This window comes from Chiloscyllium plagiosum, chromosome 34, assembly GCF_004010195.1.
Source record: "Chiloscyllium plagiosum isolate BGI_BamShark_2017 chromosome 34, ASM401019v2, whole genome shotgun sequence".
Classification (NCBI taxonomy): domain Eukaryota; kingdom Metazoa; phylum Chordata; class Chondrichthyes; order Orectolobiformes; family Hemiscylliidae; genus Chiloscyllium; species Chiloscyllium plagiosum.
In genome coordinates, this window is record NC_057743.1 from 39,967,379 (window position 1) to 39,989,944 (window position 22,566).

At 39.8% G+C, this 22,566-nt stretch overlaps 1 protein-coding gene across 15 annotated transcripts in view; it reads right to left on the reverse strand.

Moving 5' to 3' along the window:
* Window positions 1-22,566, reverse strand: part of cdk11b (cyclin-dependent kinase 11B) — a 63,309-nt gene that overhangs the window by 10,518 nt on the left and 30,225 nt on the right. For 10 of the 15 annotated variants that reach the window (XM_043676287.1, XM_043676276.1, XM_043676285.1 and 7 more), the window contains 10 exons: window positions 18,148-18,298; window positions 10,773-10,823; window positions 10,535-10,668; window positions 7,531-7,653; window positions 6,794-6,889; window positions 4,783-4,875; window positions 4,381-4,446; window positions 4,106-4,287; window positions 1,523-1,613; window positions 328-449 (listed from right to left, as the gene is read on the reverse strand). In XM_043676287.1, the coding sequence (XP_043532222.1) occupies window positions 328-449; window positions 1,523-1,613; window positions 4,106-4,287; window positions 4,381-4,446; window positions 4,783-4,875; window positions 6,794-6,889; window positions 7,531-7,653; window positions 10,535-10,668; window positions 10,773-10,823; window positions 18,148-18,298 (1,109 nt within the window). The remainder of the gene's footprint in view (window positions 1-327; window positions 450-1,522; window positions 1,614-4,105; window positions 4,288-4,380; window positions 4,447-4,782; window positions 4,876-6,793; window positions 6,890-7,530; window positions 7,654-10,534; window positions 10,669-10,772; window positions 10,824-18,147; window positions 18,299-22,566) is intronic. The other 5 variants (XM_043676284.1, XM_043676280.1, XM_043676278.1 and 2 more) reach the window with 4 other exon arrangements.

The window sequence follows — 22,566 nt, forward strand, 5'->3', positions numbered from 1 at the left end:
CAAGATGCCCAGTAATCACTTCTCTAGCTTCCCACAGAGTTCTCGGGTACACCTGATCAGGTCCTGGGGATTTATCCACCTTTAACCGTTTCAAGACATCCAGCACTTCCTCCTCTGTAATCTGGACATTTTGCAAGATGTCACCATCTATTTCCCTACAGTCTGTATCTTCCATATCCTTTTCCACAGTAAATACTGAATTTCTGCAAACTTTGCTTAAATATTCCAGTCGAAACTGGATCTAATCTAGCTTGGTTAAAAACCAGGGTAACCTCAAGTCTCTCAGAATGTCTCCGCCCCACACAAAAGTAATTGTTGCTTGCTTACCCTAACAGTGACAATGTTTGGGTGCTGTGCTTTCAAAATTGTGTTGATTTCTCGGAGAGACGTAATTGGAAACCCTTCCTTCTCCTTTTCCATTTTTAATCGTTTCAAAGCCACTATCTCATCTGAAACAAATCAATCCCAACATATCATCCTATGGCATCTTCAGGATTCCTGATTCAAAGTTATTATTTATATATTTATGTCATTTACAAATTCTAACAAAATACAAAAACTGGCTATAATTCTATATAGGAGCCAAAGGTGGATCAAATCTATAGATCAGGCAGACTGTATTCTTACACCCCTAACATAAAAAAACGAAAGAGTTCGATCCATATATTTATTGAACTATGTGGTTACCTTTGCAAGAGACAAGAGCTTCATTTTGATGTTGCAATATTATTTACTTTGAAAACTATTCAGTGCAACAGAGGATAGTTATGTGAATCCCTGAATACTGCCTTTACAGAGAAATGAAGATTTGATATTCTTAGCTTTTTGGAAAAGGAAGGAGCTCTGAAATCCATATCTCTAAAAGAACAAGTTACATTAAAATATACTGTAACCTCACAAAAAGCAATGTGTAGTTATAAGTATACTAATGACTAGACTCAAAAGTAGGTGATGTTTCTCTGCACAAGTCATAAGTAGGTGATGGAATATGTAATGCTGGCTCTGCATTTAGCCTGTCTGCAGTCTGACCTGATGAGTGGCCTTCTCCAACACTGGTGACAGTTATTATCCATTAATTGCTGAAGTGGAACGCAGTGATCAGAAGTATCAGATTAAATCTCCCAAGTGGTCCCACTAACACTGGCACTTGATTTGCTTACTCTAGTCTTGGACTCATGTGCTTCAATCTTAACTGTCTTCTGAAGTGATGAAAAGTCAAACTAACAAGAACATCCACCATCCCAGGGATAACTTCAGGCATATAAAATAAATGATGATCACACTCCAATTAGAAAGATAAAAGATTTCATGATGTTACAACCTCTTCTAATGGCCTTTACATTAACTTGATGAAACTACCTTTCAGGTAACCCAGTACTCTGATCTGCCACTACTGGCTTTTTCACTTTTTAAGTTGTGCAAGTCTTAAACTCAACTAAAAATCGAACTGCCTGAATTACCGATTGAACATAGTATCTGTTTGCAAATAGCTAATTACATTGTATTGAAAACCACCACTCACCTGTCTTTTTGTCTTTAGCTCTATAAACTACACCATAAGTTCCTTCTTCAATTCTATTAAGACACTGAAATTCTTCTACACTACGGCAACCCTTGAAACAAATAAACAAAGAGAAATTAAACTTGCGGTTATAGCACATTTTAGGGATGTTACAAATGTTGTACAATACACAATTTCTTTTTCTTTTATCAATAAAAGGGGTGCTATCACTGAGAAATGCTGAAACAATCAGGACAGCAGTACTTAGACAATAGGTGCAGGAGTAGGCCATTCGGCCCTTTGAGCCAGCACCACCATTCATGATGATCATGGCTGATCATCCACAATCAGTATCCTGTTCCTGCCTTATCCCCATAACCCTCGATTCCACTATCTTTAAGAGCTCTATCCATCTCTTTCTTGAAAGTATCCAGAGACTTGGCCTCCACTGCCTTCTGGGGCAGAGCATTCCATATACCCACCACTCTCTGGGTGAAGAAGTTTCTCCTCAACTCTGTTCTAAATGGCCTACCCCTTATTTTTAAACTGTGTCCTCTGGTTCGGGACTCACCCATCAGCAGAAACATGCTTCCTACCTCCAGAGTGTCCAATTCTTTAATAATCTTATACAACTCAATCAGATCCCCTCTCATCCTTCTAAACTCAAGTGTACACAAGACCAGTCGCTCCAATCTTCCAACATATGATAGTCTCGCCATTCCGGGAATAGACCTCATGAACCTACGCTGCTCTCCCTCAATAGCCAGAGTATCCTTCCTCAAATATGGAGATCAGAACTGCACACAATACTCCAGGTGCGGTCTCAACAGAGCCCTGTACATTTGCAGAAGGACCTCTTTGCTCCTATACTCAATTCCTCGTTATGAAGGCCAGGACGCCATTAGATTTCTTCATTGCCTGCTGTACCTGCATGCTTGCTTTCATTGACTGATGGATAAGAACGCCTAGATATCACTGTACTTCCCCTTTACCTAACTTGACTCCGTTTAGATAGTAATCTACCTTCCTGTTCTTGCCACTAAAGTGGATAACCACACATTTATCCACATTAAACTGCATCTGACATGCATCCGTCCACTCATCTAGTCTGTCCAAGGTCACCCTGTATTCTCATAACACCCTTGTCACATTTCACCCTGCCACCCAGCTTTGAGTCATCAGCAAATTTGCTAATATTACTTGTAATGCCTTCATCTATATCATTGATGTATATTGTAAACAGCTGCGGTCCCAGCACCAAACCTTGTGGTACCCCACTAGTCACCGCCTGCCATTCCAAAAGGGAGCCGTTTGTCACTACTCTTTGCTCCTGTCAGTCAGCCAATTTTCAATCCAAGTCAGTACCTTGCCCCCAATACCATGTGCTCTAATTTTGCTCACTAATCTCTTACATGGGACTTTATCAAACACTTTCTGAAAGCCCAGGTACACTACCTCCACTGGCTCTCCCTTGTCCATCTTCATAGTTACATCCTCACAAAATTCCAGAAGATTAGTAAAAGCACGATTTCCCCTTCGTAAATCCATTCTGACTCTGGCGTATCCTGTTACTGCTATCCAAAGGAGTCGTAATTTCATCTTTTATAATTGACTCCAGCATCTTTCCCACCACTGACGTCTGGCTAACCGGTCTATAATTCCCTGTTTTCTCTCTCCCTCCTTTCTTGAAAAGTGCGGCAACATTAGTCGCCCTCCAATCTGCAGGAACTGATCCTGAATTGATAGAACATTGGAAAATGATTACCAATGCGTCCACGATTTCTACAGCCACCTTAAGTATCCTGGGACACAGACCATCAGGTCCCAGAGACTTTATCAGCCTTCAGACCTAACAGTCTATTCAACACCATTTTCTGCCTAATATAAATCCCCTTCAGTTCATCCATTAACCTAGGTCCTTCAGCCACTATTACATCTGGAAGATTGCTTGTGTCTTCCGCAGTGAAGACAGGTCCAAAGTATGCATTCAACTCTTCTGCCATTTCCTTATTCCCCATAATAAATTCACCCATTTCTGTCTTCAAGGGCCCAAGTTTAGTCTTAACCATTTTTTTCCCTTTCACACTTGGGGGAATGTAGAGAATCCCGAGGTTGGGGCAGGAGAGTTACGTGAGCATTAGTAAAAGAATTAAAAATATTGCTGGTATCTCAGGTTCTTCAAAGTCTCCTGCACAGTAACCTGTAGATGATTAATAATATAAATACGCAATACATTTGTTTTGATATATTATTCAAGCAAATATTATAATTAAATTTTTTATGTTTGGTGTCAATCTATTTCTGCCCCCCTTCCCTGCTTTCTACATTCCCATCTGCTGGGTGAGGCTCCTTTCAATAGATTAAATTACTCTTGGTCCACTGAATCTATAAGACCCTTGTGGATGTGAAACAATTGTGACATCTGTGTATTACCCAGACTAATGAATTAAAATTATTTTTGGATTAAGATTGCTGTGTGCCCCTGCTTTTATCATTTACATTACAAGACAAGGACAGAGTAGTTGTAGTATGCAAATCTATGAATAATTTTAAATGGTTTGAATCAAGTTTAAGATTCTAAGTTGTAAGATCCTGGTTAAATACCTGAAGAGCAGGCAAGTACTGTGGCAATTCTTTTTTCAGTTCAACTGGTGAAACAGGAGGAGAATCAGGAACATATTCCCCTTCGGTGGGAGTATTTGAGACCAGACTCTCCTCCTCCTCCATCTCCTCCTCTTCCTCTTCCACACTCTCTTCTGAATCGTGATCAAATTTTGACTCTGTAACTAAATATTTCAGTATCAGGAAGTACAAATAACACACAAAAGCGTAACTTACACATTAGATTTGAGAAAGGGAAAACAGACAACATCATTTACCGATTTGGATGTGATTTCCATTCTGCCTTTCTTCATCACTGAGTTCCTCCTCTTCACTAATTTCTCCTAATGCAAAGAAAGTCAAACCCTTAAAAATCAGAAAGGTCCTCAATTCTAAATTCTTCGGGTATTTACTCCACCGAAGATTCTAGCATGTTTATTCAGAACCTATTTGGATCAGATAGCGCAAGGAGAAATTAGCTGTTCGCTTCAGAAGTAGATATGCATCAGCACTGGGAGAGTGACAGAGGACGACTGTATCCCGTTACAAATTTTTTATTATTTAAAATACCTTTACGAAGCCATGACACCAAACATGCAGAATTACTCATTGGCAAGAGTGAGCTAGTTTACAGGTGCCTAAGCCTCTGCATGGAACTTTTGTGAAAATTTAGTCCTCACCAGGAGATTGTTCAGATTCGACCTCAGACAGACTGGGAGACTCTTCAGATGCCTCGCTGCTGCTCTCTTCTTCCTCGGAGGCAGTTGCAGACCCTATTAAAGATATTCAGAAACAAAAGCAGAACATCGAGTCATAAAATAAGTGTTGAAGGAGGTGTCCACAATGAAGAACCCCTTACAAATATTTTTTAAAATTACACAATATTTTGTGTAAACATGCTCTGTGAAAGAATAACTTACAGAATTAAGACCACTAAAACAGACTAGCATTAAATTCTGATATAACTGTGGGAAAACGGGTTTGGAAAATGTACTGAGTTCAGCAGTTTATGGAACTTAAATGAAACAAACATTTGCAGCAGTCCTCTTGGATGAAAATCGTCCCTGTTAATGTTCAAATTTATTTTAGCACCTCCTCTTAGGTTAACCACATCATGCATTACTACTTGACTGGAAAGCTCCATAACTCAAAAAAATCATGACACAAAAACAGGCTGGGAGGACCTTTCTATGGATTCATCTTGAGTCGGTCTAACTGTGCAAGATGTAGTGGCTGTAAGAATTGTCATTCTTTGCAGCTAGTTGGGGTGGAGGGGCAAGTCGGAGAGAGAGTAAATGAGGTAAAAGATGTTTGTGTCTCGTGTGACTGTTCTCAATTCATGGATGAATAATCCATATGAATCTTGCTGCATATTGCATACCACGCTCAGGAAATCACCACATAGGCTCTACCATATGAGCTCATAGATGCAACATATTTCGTTGGCAGAATGAGTTGCTTAACACGACAGATTAACATATTACTGTATATGCCACTGAGAGTCAATTGTTTTATTAGTTTGTGGAATGTGGTACTGCCAGCATTTATTTGTTCCTATAATGGTAGAGAATCACATTTATGAAACTTTACAATCCATGTATATACTTCACTGCTGTTAAATTGAGAGGTCCAAAACTTTAACCCAGCATCACTAAGGAAGTACAATTTATTTCCAAGTCTGGATGGAGTGATGGAAATTGCAGAGTAGGAATCCCCCATTCAACCTTTCGCTTCCAGTCAGAAAAGATCATAGGTTTCAAAGATGCTGTCAAAGCAGCCCTGGCAAGTTGAAGTGTATCTTCTGGGCAGTACACATTCTCTCCGTCACTGTAGCAGTAATAAATCCTTAAGATAGTGAATAATGTCCTGGAAAGGTGTGGAGCTTCTGAGAACTGCATTCACTCATTCAGGAGAGAGCGTACTCCATCACACTCTCGTCTGGTGCCTCATAGATGGCAATCAGGCTTTGGAGTGTAAGAAGGTGAGTTGCTCAAAGAATTCCAGTCTCTGACCTGATCATGTTACTAGGTGTTTATAGTCCCTAGTTCAGTTTCTGCTCCATGATATCTCTGAGAATGTTCAGGTGAAGAGATTCTGTGATGAATTCAACCACTGAATGTTCAGAGGAAGTGGTCAGAGACTCTATTGTTAAGAGATGATCATTGCTGGGCAATTGCGCACTACAAATATTCCCTGCCACTAAATTAGCCCAAACCTGGAAGTTGTCCAGGTCTTGCTGAATGTAGGTACAGATTGATTCATTATCTATAGAGCTGTGAACTGAACACTGTGCTATCACAGAATAGCTCAATTTCTGACCTCATGAAGGAGGGAAGGCTTTTGACGGCTGGGACTAGGACACTACTCAAAGAAATGCTTACAACAACGTCCCTGAGGCTTACGTAATTGGCCTGCAATAATTACAATGATCTCATTTTATGCCAGTAGAAAGTTTTCCCAGGATTCTCAGTTGCTTCAGTTTTGCTCGGTCTCCTTGATGGCACTCGGGTCAGATGGTGCTTTATGTCAAGGGTAATCACTCTTACCTCACATCTAGCTCTTTTGTCCAAGTTTGGACCAAGTCTGTAACAAGACCTGGAGCCAACTATGCCTGGTAGAAACCATTTATTGATGTCTTTACTGCTTAACATTTGTACCCTAGCTTTTGGGAGGCCAGGATATCTACAATACCTGAGGAGGATTCACCAGATGTTGTCTTTCTTTCACTGTCACTTATATCCTGCAAATCAGACAGTGGATCTTTCTCTTCATGCCTCTCCTCTTTAACTGCATGGAAACAAATTGGACAAAGATTTACAGACAGAAACGTTACACATGCGATTCATTAGCTCTCCTCTGGAAAGTTCTTCCTTAAACATTTTACACTATTGGTCTCTTCTCCAGCCTCACAATTTAGTAACCATCCTTTTCCTCTTCGATACTCATACTCTTCGCCTTATTGTTATTTGCTAATCAGCTCCCCAATATACCCTCGGAATTGCTTTCTACATCTGGAGTCAGGTTTGCATTCCAGTTCTACAAGGCTTGGGATGAGTCATACGCAATTTGTCTGGAGCGTGACTTGAATTAAGCGGTCAGAAAGGAAACTCTCTGATGGACTTTCCTGATTTGACTGAGGATTTCTTTTATTGCTTCTCAGAGTTTGTGATGTTCTCATTGAATGAGTAAAATATGGCATATAGTTGATTGGGCAACATACTTAATAAGCTTTCATTTTTCCACCCTTTTTGGGATTTTACAGCTCAATGCTGGATTGTTACACTTTTTTATGACTATGGGGCACTCATAGTGCTACATGTATTTCACGAATTCCAATTCAAGTGCAGCTAGCATGAAGCCAGACATAATTTGTGTAAAATTATGTAAGATGTACAATAGTTAAAATTTATCCTATTTGTTAACTTTACCAATTTTTCTTCCACCTCCAAGTTCAATCCTCTCTGTGTGATACCACACTGGGCTATGACTTCTGTGATGAGACTTTATTTTTGCAGTGTACTCCTCCTTTGCTATTCTTTGCTGTATCATAACTGAAAGAGAACAGGAAAGCTGAATCAAATCAAACCAAACTAAATGGACAAGAATTAAAACAGATAGAAAGCTACATTCTTAAAAAGAAAGCTTTAAATATTATACGCATTCCAGCTAAATCACTTTAAGTGGGCTGCATCTTAAGACCATAAGACATAGGAGTGGAAGTAAGGCCATTCGGCCCATCGAGTCCACTCCGCCATTCAATCATGGCTGATCGGCATTTCAACTCCACTTACCCGCATTCTCTCCGTAGCCCTTAATTCCTTGTGACAGCAAGAATTTATGAATCTCTGCCTTGAAGACATTTAGCGTCCCGGCCTCCACTGCACTGTGCGGCAATGAATTCCACAGGCCCACCACTCTCTGGCTGAAGAAATGTCTCCGCATTTCTGTGCTGAATTTACCCCCTCTAATTCTAAGGCTGTGTCCACGGGTCCTAGTCTCCTCGCCTAACGGAAACAATTTCCTAGCGTCCACCCTTTCCAAGCCATGTATTATCTTGTAAGTTTCTATTAGATCTCCCCTTAATCTTCTAAACTCCAATGAATACAATCCCAGGATCCTCAGCCATTCCTCGTATGTTTGACCTATCATTCCAGGGATCATCAGTTGTGAATCTCTGTTGGACACGCTCCAGTGCCAGTATGTCCTTCCTGAGGTGTGGGGACCAAAACTGGACACAGTACTCCAAATGGGGCCTAACTAGAGCTTTAGAAAGTCTCAGTAGCACAACGGTGCTTTTATATTCCAACCCTCTTGAGATAAATGACAACATTGCATTCGCTTTCTTAATCATGGACTCAACCTGTATGTTTACCTTTAGAGAATTCTCGACGAGCACTCCCAGACCCCTTTGTACTTTGGCTTTACGAATTTTCTCACTGTTTAGAAAGTAGTCCATGCTTGTATTCTTTTTTCCAAAGTGCAAGATCTCGCATTTGTTCACATTGAATTCCATCAGCCATTTCCTGGACCACTCTCCCAAACTGTCTAGATCCTTCTGCAGCCTCCCCACTTCCTCAGCACTACCTGCCTGTCCACCTAACTTTGTATCATCTTGTGCTAGAGTACTCAGTCTCTTATTTCAGGACAGAGCCATCTGGAAAATGGATTAGTGGTTCTATTTTATTTGCAAAAAGATAATTGGAATAGCTAAAATAGAAGGCAAAAACAGATCAAATATAGTAAATTTTAAAATCGCTTCATCTGAACAATGCATTAATCATTACTGAATTATCAAGATGGTCTTACACTGAACTACAACACTTAATTCCTGCCTGCATTTTGCATCTCTCAATGCTACTTTAACCCCAAGAGGCCCATGATCATCCAGCCTACAGCACACACATGCTGCAACAGTACAGAAATTGAGGCCTAACTAGTTGCTATACCCTTTTCAGGCAAATTTTCATATGCATTATTTGTCCTGGGCTAGACCAGACCAGGCTGAAATCTAATATAACTGTTGGACCATAAAATATAGGAGCAGAATTAGGCCATTTGGACCATTGCATCTGCTCTGCCATTCAATCACTGCTGATACGTTTCTCACCCCATCTCTCAATAACCCTTGATCTCCTTAACAATTAAGGATCTATCTCTATCTGAAAGACACACAGTGACTTGGCCTCCACAGCCTTCTGCAAGGACGCATTTCACATATCAACCACCCTCGAGCTGAAGAAATTCCTCCTTATCTCAGTTCTGATGGGTCATCTTTTCACTTTGAGGCTGCGCCCTTGGTTCCTAATCTCTGTCACTACTGGAATCACCATCTTCATGGCCATTCTATTCAGGCCTCTCAGTATTCTTTCAGTCCCAATGGCACCCACCCCTACTCATGCTTCTAAACTGCATTGAGTACATACTCAGAGTCCTCAACCTCATATGACATCTTGTAGGTCTGACCAGATTAGTTAAAGATCACATTATAGATAGGGCTTCAGTTGTAAGACAACAATAGTGTCCTCTTTTCAGTATTATTGTGCACCTGACACCTATACTTGCTTTGTAAAAGTAGCTAGGCAAATAGACTGTAAATGAATGGCACATTGTATCTCCACAAACAGACTAATAACACTACATAGGTGACTGACATAAAGCCTTTCCAACATTAAGGAGTTGTCAACTTTATTTTTCATAAAATACAATATGATAATTCCTTGCTAATACACAAACACTGGTGGAATCTAGATTCAATTAACAAATATGGATCATAAATCTGATCTCGATAATGATGACCAAGACAATTATCATGAATTCTTGCAAAAATCCATCTGGTTCACTAATGTCCTTTATCTCAATATCTCACTAATATCTTCACTAATATCTCAAACATAACTGCACATCTACAGCAATGCGGCTAACTGTTAACAGCCTTCTGAAATGGAATTAAGAACAAGTAACAAATGCTACCTTGCCACATACAATGATAGAAATCAAAATTTGTCTTGGGAAACATATACTCATTCTAATTCAAACACGTTCCTGTAATACCCTATTGCAAAGATAAAGGTCACAATGGGAGTAATTCAGTAGGAGGACGGCGAGAAAGGGGGCGAGGAGGACGGCGAGGGTGGTGGGGCGAGATGGGGGAGGGAGGAAACGAGGGGGTGGGCGAGAGAGGGGGATTTCTGTAGCAGTGGTCCGAGATTGGGGCAGGTGAAGTTTTGGAGTTTCAAGCAGTATCTTTGTGGTGGAGGGGATTATGGAAGTTCATATACTAACAGCATGCAGTATAATTATTCCAATTTTTTTAAAGCAACATCATATAACCATTAAAAACATAACCTGGATTTGAAAATCTAAAAGAATACATTGTATATTAGATATCAGAACTGACAGATTATCAGTCCTAGTTTTAAACAGTATATATACCTTCTCTCCTGATATCTCGCCCCTTGAGCCTTTCACGTTCCTTCTGTTGCTCCCACTGTTCCTTCTGCTGTTGTTCTCTCTCCCTCATTCTCCTCTCCCGTTCCCTCTGACGCTCAAGTTGCTCAAGACGGTCCCTGGAAGATTCACCACAAGGTGATAAGTTTATAAAAAGTATTCAAACAGAAAACATCAAGTGGTGTTTTCACACTTCACACACACAACAGCTCACGTCACTCACCAAGGACTGCCCTGCCCCACATTGCTTGTATCTATAAAAGGTTTCATGTGCCTATCAAAACAAAAACAAAACCTACTTAAATAACCCCACTGTAGAATCCAGGGAACTTTATTTCAATGTATGGATCGATACACTTCAGTTCTGAAGATCAAAGCTATGTTCTAGAAACTACGTTTACAAACTTTTTAATGGTGTAGAAAGCTTCATTTCAGGACCAAGGTCTATCACAACACAAGATAAAGCTTGTTTTCTTGCTATTTTCAATTAGGCAGTAAGTCTGCATTACACATAACAAATAATATATTGCCATGATTTTTCACAAGATCGCTGTGGGTTTCTTTCACACATAACAGGATGATCTTTGTTGGCAACAACTGAGCTCTATTCTGCAATCACACAGGAGTAATTCATTCAGCCTGTTCAGCTAACTATTTTCTGGCCACTCATGTCCCTCAATTTTGAGGCACCAAAACTCAGGCTATTCCGGCCATAAATGTACACAATGAGAAGCAACCTTAACCCTCTAGGATAGAGAATGCTTAAAGTTCATAACCTTCTGAAAAAAAAATTCCTCCTCCTCAGTTCTAAATGATAACCCCTCATCCTGAGAAGATGCCTGTAATTGGATTTCCATGATAAGCACAGATAAGCTCTCAACATATATCCTGTTCCAAACTGCCGCAGAATCCTGTCTGTCTCAATGGGATCACCTTGCTTTCTTAGACACTGCAAAAAAGTGTCCAATTTACTCAGTCTCTTATCAAGAGACGTGATGGCCTAGTTGTAATATCACTAAACTATTAATCCAGAATGTCACTAATGTTCTGGGAACGCAGGTTCAATCCTGCCAGAGCAGATGGTGGAAATTTAAATTCAATTAAAAATCTGGAATTAAGAATCTACCGATGATTGTACAACTTGCTGATTGTCCAAAAAAATCTCATCTGGTTCATTATTGTCTTTCAGGGAAGCAAATCTGCCATCCTCACTCGATCTGTCCTACATGTGACTCCAGACCCACAGCAACGTGGTTGGCTCTCAATTACCCTCTGAAATGGCCTCGTAAGCTACTCAAATTGTATCAATCGCTACAAAATCCCAACAAAGAAATGAAATTAGACAGACCACCTGGCATTGAGCCACCGGAAAAGACACTGGCAGAAACAGCCCTGTCAACCCTGCAAAGTCCTCCTTCCTAACATCTGGGGGCTAGTGCCAAAATCGGGAGAGCTGTCTCACAGATTAGTCAAGCAATAGCCTGATATTCTTATACTCATGAAATCACACCTTACACACAATGTCCCCAATACCAGTATCACCATCCCTGGATATGTCCTGTACCAACGGCAGGATAAAACCAGCAGAGGTGTCAGCACAATAGTATACAGTTAGGAGCAAGTTGTCCTTGGAGTCCTCGACATTAACTCTGACCCCATGAAATCTGATGGCTTCAGGTCATACGTGGGCAATGAAACCTCCTGCTGATTAATACCTACTTGTCCTCCCTTTGGCTTATGATCGAGTACTCCTCCATGCTGAACAACAATCGGAGGAAGCACGGAGGGTGGCAAAAGCACAAAATGTACTCTGGATGGGGGATTATGGGCAACTCAGTAGGACAGCGATTAGCACTGCGGCCTCACAGCACCTCGGACCTGTGTTAGATTCTAACCTTGGGTGACTGTTTGTGTAGAATTCGCAAGTTCTTCCAGTGTCTCTGTGGGCTTCCTCCAGTTTGTCTGGTTCCCTCTCACTGTCCAAAGATATGCAGGTTCAGTGATACCTAGTTTGGATTTTGCCAGGGTCACTAAGCTCTTGACCTCCTTATAGCCTTGGTTCAATCATGAGCAAAAGAGCTGAATTACAAAGGTGAAATGAGAGTTACAGCCCTTGGCATCAAGCCGCCTTAGCAAAACTGGAATCAGTCAGGATCGGGGGACACAAACTGGAATCAGTGGGGATCGGGGGGGGTACAAAAGCTCTGCTGTTGGAGTCCTATCTGGCACACAGGAAGATGGTTGTGGTTGTTGGAGGTCAGTCATCTCAGCTCCAGGACATCTCTGCTGGAGTTCCTCAGGGGAGTGTCCGAGGTCCAACCATCTTCAGCTGCTTCATCAATGACTTTCGCTCCATCAATAAGATCAGAACTGGGGAAGTTCACCAATGATTGCAATGTTCAGTGCTACTCCTGATTCCTCAGATACTGAAGCAGTCCATGTTCGAATGCAACAAGATCTAAACAATATCCAGGCTTGGGCTGACAAGTGGCAATTAACATTCTCACCACACAAATGCCAGGCTTCAACCATCACCAATAGGAGATCATCTAACCACCGCCCCATGACATTCAGTAGTGTTATCTCCCACTATCAACATCCTGGGGGCTACCCATTAACCAGAAACTCAATTGCACTCACCACATAAACACAGTGACTTACAACAGCAGATCAGCCGGTAAGAACACTGCAGTGAATAACTCACCTCCTGAACCAACCTCCCCCCTCAATAAAAAAAAAGCATGTCCATCTACAAGGCACAAGTCAGGAGTATGATGGAATAGACCCCACTTGCCTGGATGGGTGCAGCTCCAACAACACAAGAAGTTTGACATCATCCAGGACAAAGTAGCCTGCTTCATTGGCACCACATCCTTCAACACCAATGTTCAGTACATACTGCTACAACTATCTCAAAAATGCAGTGCAGAAATTCAGAGATCTTTAGATTGTACCTTTCAAATCCACGTGCACCTCCACCTGGAAGGACAAGGGCAGCAGATATATGGGAACACCACCCCCTGCAAGATCCACTCCAAGCCACTCACTATCTTGACTCAGAAATAGAACGCTGTTCCTTTATTATTGCTGGATCAAAATGCTGGAATTCCCTCCCTAAGAGCATTGTGGGTCAACCGACAGCAGATAAACTACAGTGGTTCAAGAAGACAGCTCACCACCACCTTCTCAAGGGCAACTAGGGACAGACAGTAAATGCTGCCAGCTAGCAACGCCCACCTTGAGTCACTGAATCATATGGATGCAAACCCTTCAGTCCAACCAGTTCGTGCAGAACATAATGCCAAACTAACTAGTCCCACCTGCCTGCTCCTGGCCCAAATCCTTCCAAGTCTTTCCTATTCATGTACTCATCCAAATGTCTTTTAAACATTCTAACTGTACCCACATCCCCACTACCTCAGGAAATTCAGGCCATATGTGAACCACCATCTGTGTAAACGATTTGTCCCTCATGTCTTTTCAAAAATTCTTCTGTCACTTTAAAATTTTGCTACCGGTCTCAAAATCCCTCATTCTAGGGAAAAGACAAGTATCACTAACTCTATCTATTCACCCAGGTTGGATAACGAGAGTAGTAAAATTATTTGTTTACTACTTTAACTTAGTAAATATATATTTGGCAATTAACAACTTCAATATAATTTGTGGTTAAAATAAAGATCAGAATACCTTCACAACTCCGATAAGTCCGCTTAACAAATATAGACAAAGGAATTGCTATACTGTTTGACAAATAAAAATTTATTGCTATTTTTTGAAAAGGGAACCTACTCCAATATTTTCTTATAAAATAGATTTATAAATCAAAATTGAAGAGTAGGTGGCTGACTGGGCTGAGAACAATGAAATAGCTGAATTCTAATGCAGGAAGATTTGACACAGGGTACTGTTCATCAAGAAACTAAGAAAACATTTTATGTCTTAAAAGTAACAAAAATGGCTATGTTCTCTTCTAAGATACAAGTATACATTTATTTACCACATGACAAATTTTAGCTTGATTAAACACCATTGTTCTGATTACACAACTAAAATCTCACAGGAAAGCTTTAGAAAAGATGAGCAACATTACCTAATCCAAATTAGAACACACAGATCCTAGATTCAAATTTGGTTCCTTCAGCCTACTTCACTATTCAAGAAGATCATGACTGATTTAATTGTGGCCTCAACTTCACAAACAACCCCTCCCCAATAACTCTCCCTTGCCAAACAAATATCTGTCCAACTCAACTGATTATATTCAAGGACCCAGCCTCTATTGCTCTCCAAGTAAACAGAATATCATAGTTTAAATGCCCACAAAGAAAAATATCGCCATCTTAAATGGAGAACTCAATCTTCAAACTGCATTCCCTAGTTCAAAACTCTCCAACACATGGAAACATCTTTTCAGCATCCACCCTGTCAAGTCTCCTCAGGTTCTTATATGTTTGCACAAAAGTAATTCTCATTCTTCTAAACTCCAGTACGTACAAACTCAGTCTAATCTTTCCTCATAAAATAGGCCCTCATCCGAGGAATGACATGAATGAAACTTTTCTGAACTGCTTCTGATGCAATATTCTCTTAGGTAAGGCGTCAAAAGATGTATACATTACTCAAGATGCAGTCTCACTCAAGGCTCTATACATCGATAGTAACACTTTCTTATTTTTATATTTGATTCTCTGCAGTAAACACCATTATTGTATTTGTCTTCCTAATCAGTTGCTGTACCTGCATTCTACATTTGTATGATCGTGTTCCAGCACAGCCCAGGTCCAGAGGTCTGTAATCTCTTCCCATTTAAATAATTTAATTTTTCCATTATTTCTGCTAAAGTCAATAATTTCACATTTTCCTACATTAAAGTTCATACTCCAATTTTTTTCCTACTCTTTTCACCCATCTATATCTCACTGTAGACTCTTTACAACTTGCTCTTAACTTACTTTCTTACAATGGTCATTGTGTCATCCACAAATTTAGTTACTATTCACTCCCTTCATCAGAGTCATTAATAGATTGCCAACAGTTGAGGCCCAGCACTCAAAGATCAGATTCTTCAATAATTATGATTAACCAATGCAAAATTGAACACCTATTAGCCAACTAGTCCTGTATGCGCATAGGGAATGAGCTGCCAGAAGAAGTGGAGGAGACTGGTACAGTTGCAACATTTAAAAGCATATGGATGGATATATGAATAGAAAGGGTTGAGAGAGATATGGTCAATTGCTGGCAAATGGGACTAGATTAGGTTAGGATATTTGGTCAACACGGACGAGTTGGACCGAAGGGTCTGTTTCTATGCTGTACGTCACTGTGACTCCATGACTGAGATCTCCTATTTTGCTTGTCATCTTTGCGCTATCAAAATGGCTTTGAAATCCAAGTACACTAAAACTTAATAAATTAGTCAAAGAATTTCCCTTTCATAAAACCATGCAGACTGACTTGACTTCACTATGATTTTCTACATATCCTGCTATTAATGAATTCTAGCATTTTTAATATGACACGTCAGGTTAAATGGCCTACATCTTTCTGATTTTTACTCCTTCCTTTCTAGAAGGGATAAATTATATCTGGGATTTTCAAATCCACTGGAACCATTCCAAAAACTGGGGTGCTGCGGGGTGACCTTATAGAGATTTACAAAATTATGAGGGGCATGGATGGGATAAATAGACAAAGTCTTTTCCCTGGGTTCGGGGAGTCCAGAACTAGAGGGCATAGGTTTAGGGTGAGAGGGGAAAGATATAAAAGAGACCTAAGGGGCAACTTTTTCACGCAGAGGGTGGTACGTGTATGGAATGAGCTGCCAGAGAAAGTGGTGAAGGCTGGTACAATTACAATATTTAAGAGGCATTTGGATGGGTATATGAATAGGAAGGTTTTGGAGGGATATGGGCCGGGTGCTGGCAGATGGGACTAGATTGGGTTGGGATATCTGGTCAGCATGGACGGGTTGGACCGAAGGGTCTGTTTCCAGGCTGTAAATCTCTATGACTCTTTGAATTCTGAAATGTAACAACCAATATATCTATCATCGTTGTAGTCAATGTCAAGGTCATTAATTAAGCAAGGTAGTCAGTAAGAGTAACATTTTTGCAAATTGTCTTTCAATCTGCAAATATTTCAAATTAATAAAACAAATTCCTATCATTTCACATTGCTCTATAATTTTGATAGCGGATCAACGTAGAAACACTGCTGTGTGGCCGCAAGGAGCATAGCGTAATCAATACAGAATGGGAGGGTACAGATTCAGTTCTCTAATTTACTGATATTCTAATGAGGAACAACTGATACAGATAAGCAGTAAGCACAGAATATGAAAGAGTTATTTGGATCAGTAGCATCTATTGTAAACTAGTGGTGAACAGAATCATTGGCAATTTAATTATATGAGAGATGTTGGTCTAGAAAGAGGAAGAAATGGGAGGTAATGTCCCAGCAGTAGCTTAAGCAGATTCAGATAAAACATGTAACTCAAGAGTAGACACACCCTGACATAATTTCCAACTATGCCACTCGGGTTATGGGGGGGGGTTCAAAAATAAAACCTAACTTAAGCCAGGTGATATGAATCCAAGTTTCCAAAAATCAACATTGCTCTACTCATTGGCAGAAACATCAATCCCAATGTTTCAACTCAAAAATAATTTTCAAAAGATATGTATTTTAAGTAAGTCACCAGCATAATGGATGTCTGCACCAGTAAACTCAAGCTCCAATTTAATACGTACTTTGCATTCCAAAAATCACATATATCAGTTAATAGTCGTTTGGTAGTTTGGGAGATAAACCTTAAAACAAAGTAAACTTGATTTCTGCAATATAGTTCTTAAGCGCAATGAAAATGAAGTTTTATTTTTATTATTGCGTTCCCATGGTTAAAACAGGTTGTAAATAATGCAGATTGAGATTGCACATTTCATTAAACCATTTGATTCATTGCTCGAGGTAATACAGATTAAATAACTGCTGGAAATATGAAATGGCTGAAGTACAATCTTATTTGATCCTATCTGAGCCTCAGCAGAAAGAATAACTTCCAGCATTGTTCCAATTCATGAATTTCCCCAAGACTGCTGCACTGCATGTTATGCAGAAGTGATGTGTACATTAAAACCAAATATAAACTGCATGCTATGAGCAGAGTCTTTCTTAAGTATCCAGGATACTGTATATCAGAGGATGTACAAGGAACTTAGTCTACAATCAAATGAACTTTGCTGTAGTGATCATATGTTGGTTAACCTTCACAAAAGTTATAGCCTAGATCCCATGTTTCAAGCATGTTTGAAAGCTTTTGCAGGAGCAATGTTTTATTTAAAAAGTTAATGTTACATTAGCTGATACTGTGGGCATAAGCTATCAATTCCACAGGATGCAAAGGTGCACGGTTTAGCATTAAGCAGAGAAAACTGCAGAGATCCCAAACACTTAACAGAAAGATGAAAACTCTTCACTTCTGTACTATCACTTTATGGAAGTATATGGTCCTTAGAACTTTTCTTTGAGTCATTAGATATCCTTAACAATTGTTTCACAGCCTGCTAACCCAGAGGAAAATTATGTTCCTTCACCTTTCTCTTCTGGAATGTTCTCTGGCAAGTTCTCTCCGTTTCTGCCTTTCTCGTTCTCTACGTGCCTTATCTTGCTCTTCTCGCTGTCGTTTCCTTCGCTCATGCTCCCTCTCTTTTTCCTTATCTTTCTCCTTCCCTCTGATGTGTTTTCCTGTTTACAAACATTTGCATGTTATACCGCTCTTAAACTTCAATTAAATCTAATACTAGTTATCAACTGTAAATTAAGAGTCATCAAAATGGAATCAGTTGGAGTTTCTCAATTTTCCGTATCAGAAACATGTTGCATAGCAATATCATGGACTTGTAGGACAGAAGTACTCACCACGATTCTCAGGAGTTTTAATTGCTTTTTTACACTCTCAGACTCACCCACATTGCTTCATGCAAAACGATATTCCATCTAGTAACCTTGTGACAGATGCAAAACAAGCTTTGAAAACAGAAAGCTAATCAGACCTAAAGTCTGAAATTTCCAAGTAGTAACAAGTGTCTTCTGGTTCACCTCATCTTTTTACAGGAACAGGAGGGGTCTTCAACCTGTTCTGATATTCAACTCGTTTGAGGTTGATATATATTTTAATGCTATTTACCTGCCTGGATTCCATAATACTCTCGCCAGCCAAAATTTTATCAATCTCCGTTTTGAAATTTTCAATTGACCTACCAGCTTCAAAGGTTTCTGGGAATAGTGCTCTAGATTTCCACCACTTTGAGATGAAGTTTTTCCTAAACTTACTAGTTGTAATTTTAAGGAATTAACCAGTTGAGGAACCTTAGAATTCATGTGCACAGATCCATAAAGGTGACAGGAAATATTGACAGGGTAGGGAGTAAAATATATAGGATTGTGTGCATCATAAATTGGGCATGAAAGCAGAGAATTTATGTCGAACCCCTATAAAGTTCTAATTAGGCAACTAAAGTAATGCATTCAGTTCTGGCAGCCATGTTTTACAAAGGATGGGAGAACCCCTGAAATGGTGCAGTGCTTTCAGCTACAAGGTTAATTTGAAGAAGCTGGGGTTGGGGCAGTTCTAATTGGGGCAAAGAGAATGGGGGAGACAGTATAGAGGTGCATATGATTACCTACCCTGTCTAAATTGTCATAAAGAAACACTGGCCCCTCTAGATGATGGTACAAGGGAACACAAGTTTAAGAGAATGAGGAGATTTTTGTTTATATCACAGCAAGTGTTAATGCCACAGAGGGTGGTGGAGACACAGAGCTCAAAAAGAAATAGGAAGGTGTCTTGAAGAATATCAATTTCCAGGCCTACATGGACAGAGTAGGGGAATGGGAGTGACTGGATTACTCCACAATGAACTGTCATGGATATGATGGATCAAAAGGCCTCCTTCTGTGCCATAATTCTGACTCTATGAACTATCCCCAGCTGAGGGCAACATAATCTATTAGGCTTCCCCCTCAATGTGCTCTGCCACCATTTTATCAACGTCCTTCCTCACTATCAGCCTCTCTTCAGAAATGCCTCCACTTATGACTTTATTTAGATTCTACCTTAACCGTCAAGAACAACAAGCATCATTTATGCAAATTAGTATCATAATTTTAAGGCTTTGGATTACACAGTAAAATTACTCCAACTCATATACCTTATGGATTGATTATTAATGGCCCAAGCCAGATCAGCAGCTAAACATTGCAGCCATGTGAGCAATACCACAAGAGATTTACAATTAAATAAGCAAGAAATGAAAACTAGTTGTTACATCATGAATTATGTTACCCCCATGCACTGAGCACTATGTATCCTGGTTAAATTTCCGTGCATCAGCAAGTGTTCGATATAATATTTGATTGAGTTCATGTTCATCCTTTCAATACAGATACTTATCCAAATCATTTCTTAAGAGATTAATGAATTACCTTTTACTAAAGGATTTACTAAAGAAAGAGAGTAATAAGAGATGGGGCAGGAAATCCTTTGGAGAATTAATAAATTAAATTTTCAGAGGATAACAATTGAAAATGTAAAAGTGGGGTGCAACAATGAGAGAGGATAACTATAGATAAGGAGTGAAGTAATAAAAATGATTGATTTGTTACATCCTGATCTTTTGTCCAGTTGCGTTCCAGCAAAGTGACGTAACACAGGCTGTGACCATATTTCAAACATCACAGGATACTGAAGTTGTGCCAGAGTATGGAGGGCTGCCACTGTAATACTACTGCTTAGACAGAATAAACCTGATAACTATAAACCAGTCAATCTAGAGTCCGGTAAATTCGCTAATGAGGCTACCCAAAAACTGCCACAGGTCAAAAACCAGACTTCTCAGGATCCGTACAGTGTGGGAACAGGCCATTTGGCCCAACAAGTCCATACCAACTCTCTGAAGAGCATTCCACCCAGACCCAACCCCCCACACTATCCCTGTAACCCTGCAGTCCCCTTGGCTAATCCATCTAACCTGCACATCCCTGCACACAATGGGCAATTTAGCATGTCCAATTCACCTGACTTGCATACCTTTGGACTGAGGGAGGAAACCCACACAGACACAGGGAGAACATGCAAACTCCACACACAGGCGCCCAAGGTTGGAATCAAATCTGGGTCCCTGGCACTGAGGCAGCAGTGCTAACCACTGAGCCACCATGCCACCCCTTTTTATTTGATTGATTTATTTTCATTTAAAAAAAATTCTTGATTTTTCACCAAAAATGACAGAACAAGGTGCAATCACAAGCAATAAACAACTGTAAACAAAACCCCGATCACCCTCCCTGCAGCATATATGTCCCCCAAAATACAAAGAAGAAAAAAATGACAAACAACCCTAATAAATATAAACATATACAAAGCACAAAACCATTAGACCAGCAATAAGATAACCGCATTGGCTAAAGAAAACAAAAGAAAAATCGCCACAACAGAAGATACTCCAATCTGGAACAGTTAAAAAGACAACATCCTTAACATATGAAAAGGTTCCAGAGTTTTGTAAATTTGTTAGAGGAGGCAGATAAGGATAATCTAATCTTTTCTAATTTCAAGAAATATAGCACCATTCTAACCTAGTGTGAAGAAGTAGATGGAATTAGGGATTTCCATTTTAACAATATCAATCTTCTGGCCAATAGGGTAGTGAATGCCATCATGTCTTTTTTAGAGGAAGAAAGATTAGGTAAAGAGGGTGATACCCCAAACAAAGCAGTAATAGATTCAGAGTAAGATTTTCGCCTGATATCTTTGACACCTTATTTAAGGTATCAGTCCAATATCTCCTTAAAAGGAGGACAAAGCTATGTGCATGTAATTTACTGGGGTTTGTTGACACTGATCACAGGATGGAGACATCTCTTCAAATATTTTTGCAAGTCGAGCTTTGGTACAGTGGGCGCAGTGTAGCATCTTGCACTGAATAAAACAAGGTTTTGCAAAGATAGAAGATCTGTGCACCCTTTCTAAAATCTCTTTCCACACATCACCCTGGAATTATCTCCCAGATAGTTTAATAGAATCAAGATAATCTGATCATGCTTTATGAATGTTTGAATAATTAGCTGAAATAGCCCCCTTTAATGAAGAAGGCAGTTCCAGAAAGATATCAAAATCAGAATCATTGGGAAGGGAGGGGAAAACCTGAAATGAACTCCAGACAAAACTGCAAACTTGGAGGGATCTAAAGAAGTGGCTTTTAGGAAGTGAAAACATATCAATTAATTGTTCAAAAGATGCATAAACACCATCAACATACAAATCTTTCACAGTTTTTATTCCTAACTTAGCCCAACCAGTGGCGTCTAAATTGAAACTAAATTTTAAGATAGGAAAAAACAATTACATTGTTCATGTAGTCATTATTTGGAGATGCCAATGTTGGACTGGGTGTACAAAGTTAAAAATCACACAACACCAGGTTTAACTGGAAGCACTGGCTTTCAGAATGCTGCTCCTTCATCAGGTGGTTGTGGAGGACACAATTGTAAGAGACACAATTTATAGATGTAACTGAAATTATATATTGAAAAATACCTTGATTTTGTTTGTTCAGTCTCTCATCTGTTAGAATGACCATGATAGTTTCATTTCCTTCATATGTAAATCACAAAACATTTTTATAAAGTTACATTCTCGGGTTAATGCTAACAATTGGTGTCAGCCCAGATGTTGAAGGTGTTAGCCCCCTGTCTGTGCCATAATATTTAGACTGATTGTAATCTAAAAAGCAAGTTAACAGAGTATTACATGGATTCATGCAGTTTTTGAGCAAAGTACAACGTAACTCTGCAAGTACAAATTCACCCCACAAACGTATATGTGTACATGTGGGGTGTGTGTGTGACAGTGTCTGTCTTGAGAGTGTCTGGGGGAGACAGAGAGAGAGCGAGAGAGAGCGAGACAGAGAGAGAGAGAGAGAGAGAGAGAGAGACAGAGAGAGACAGAGAGA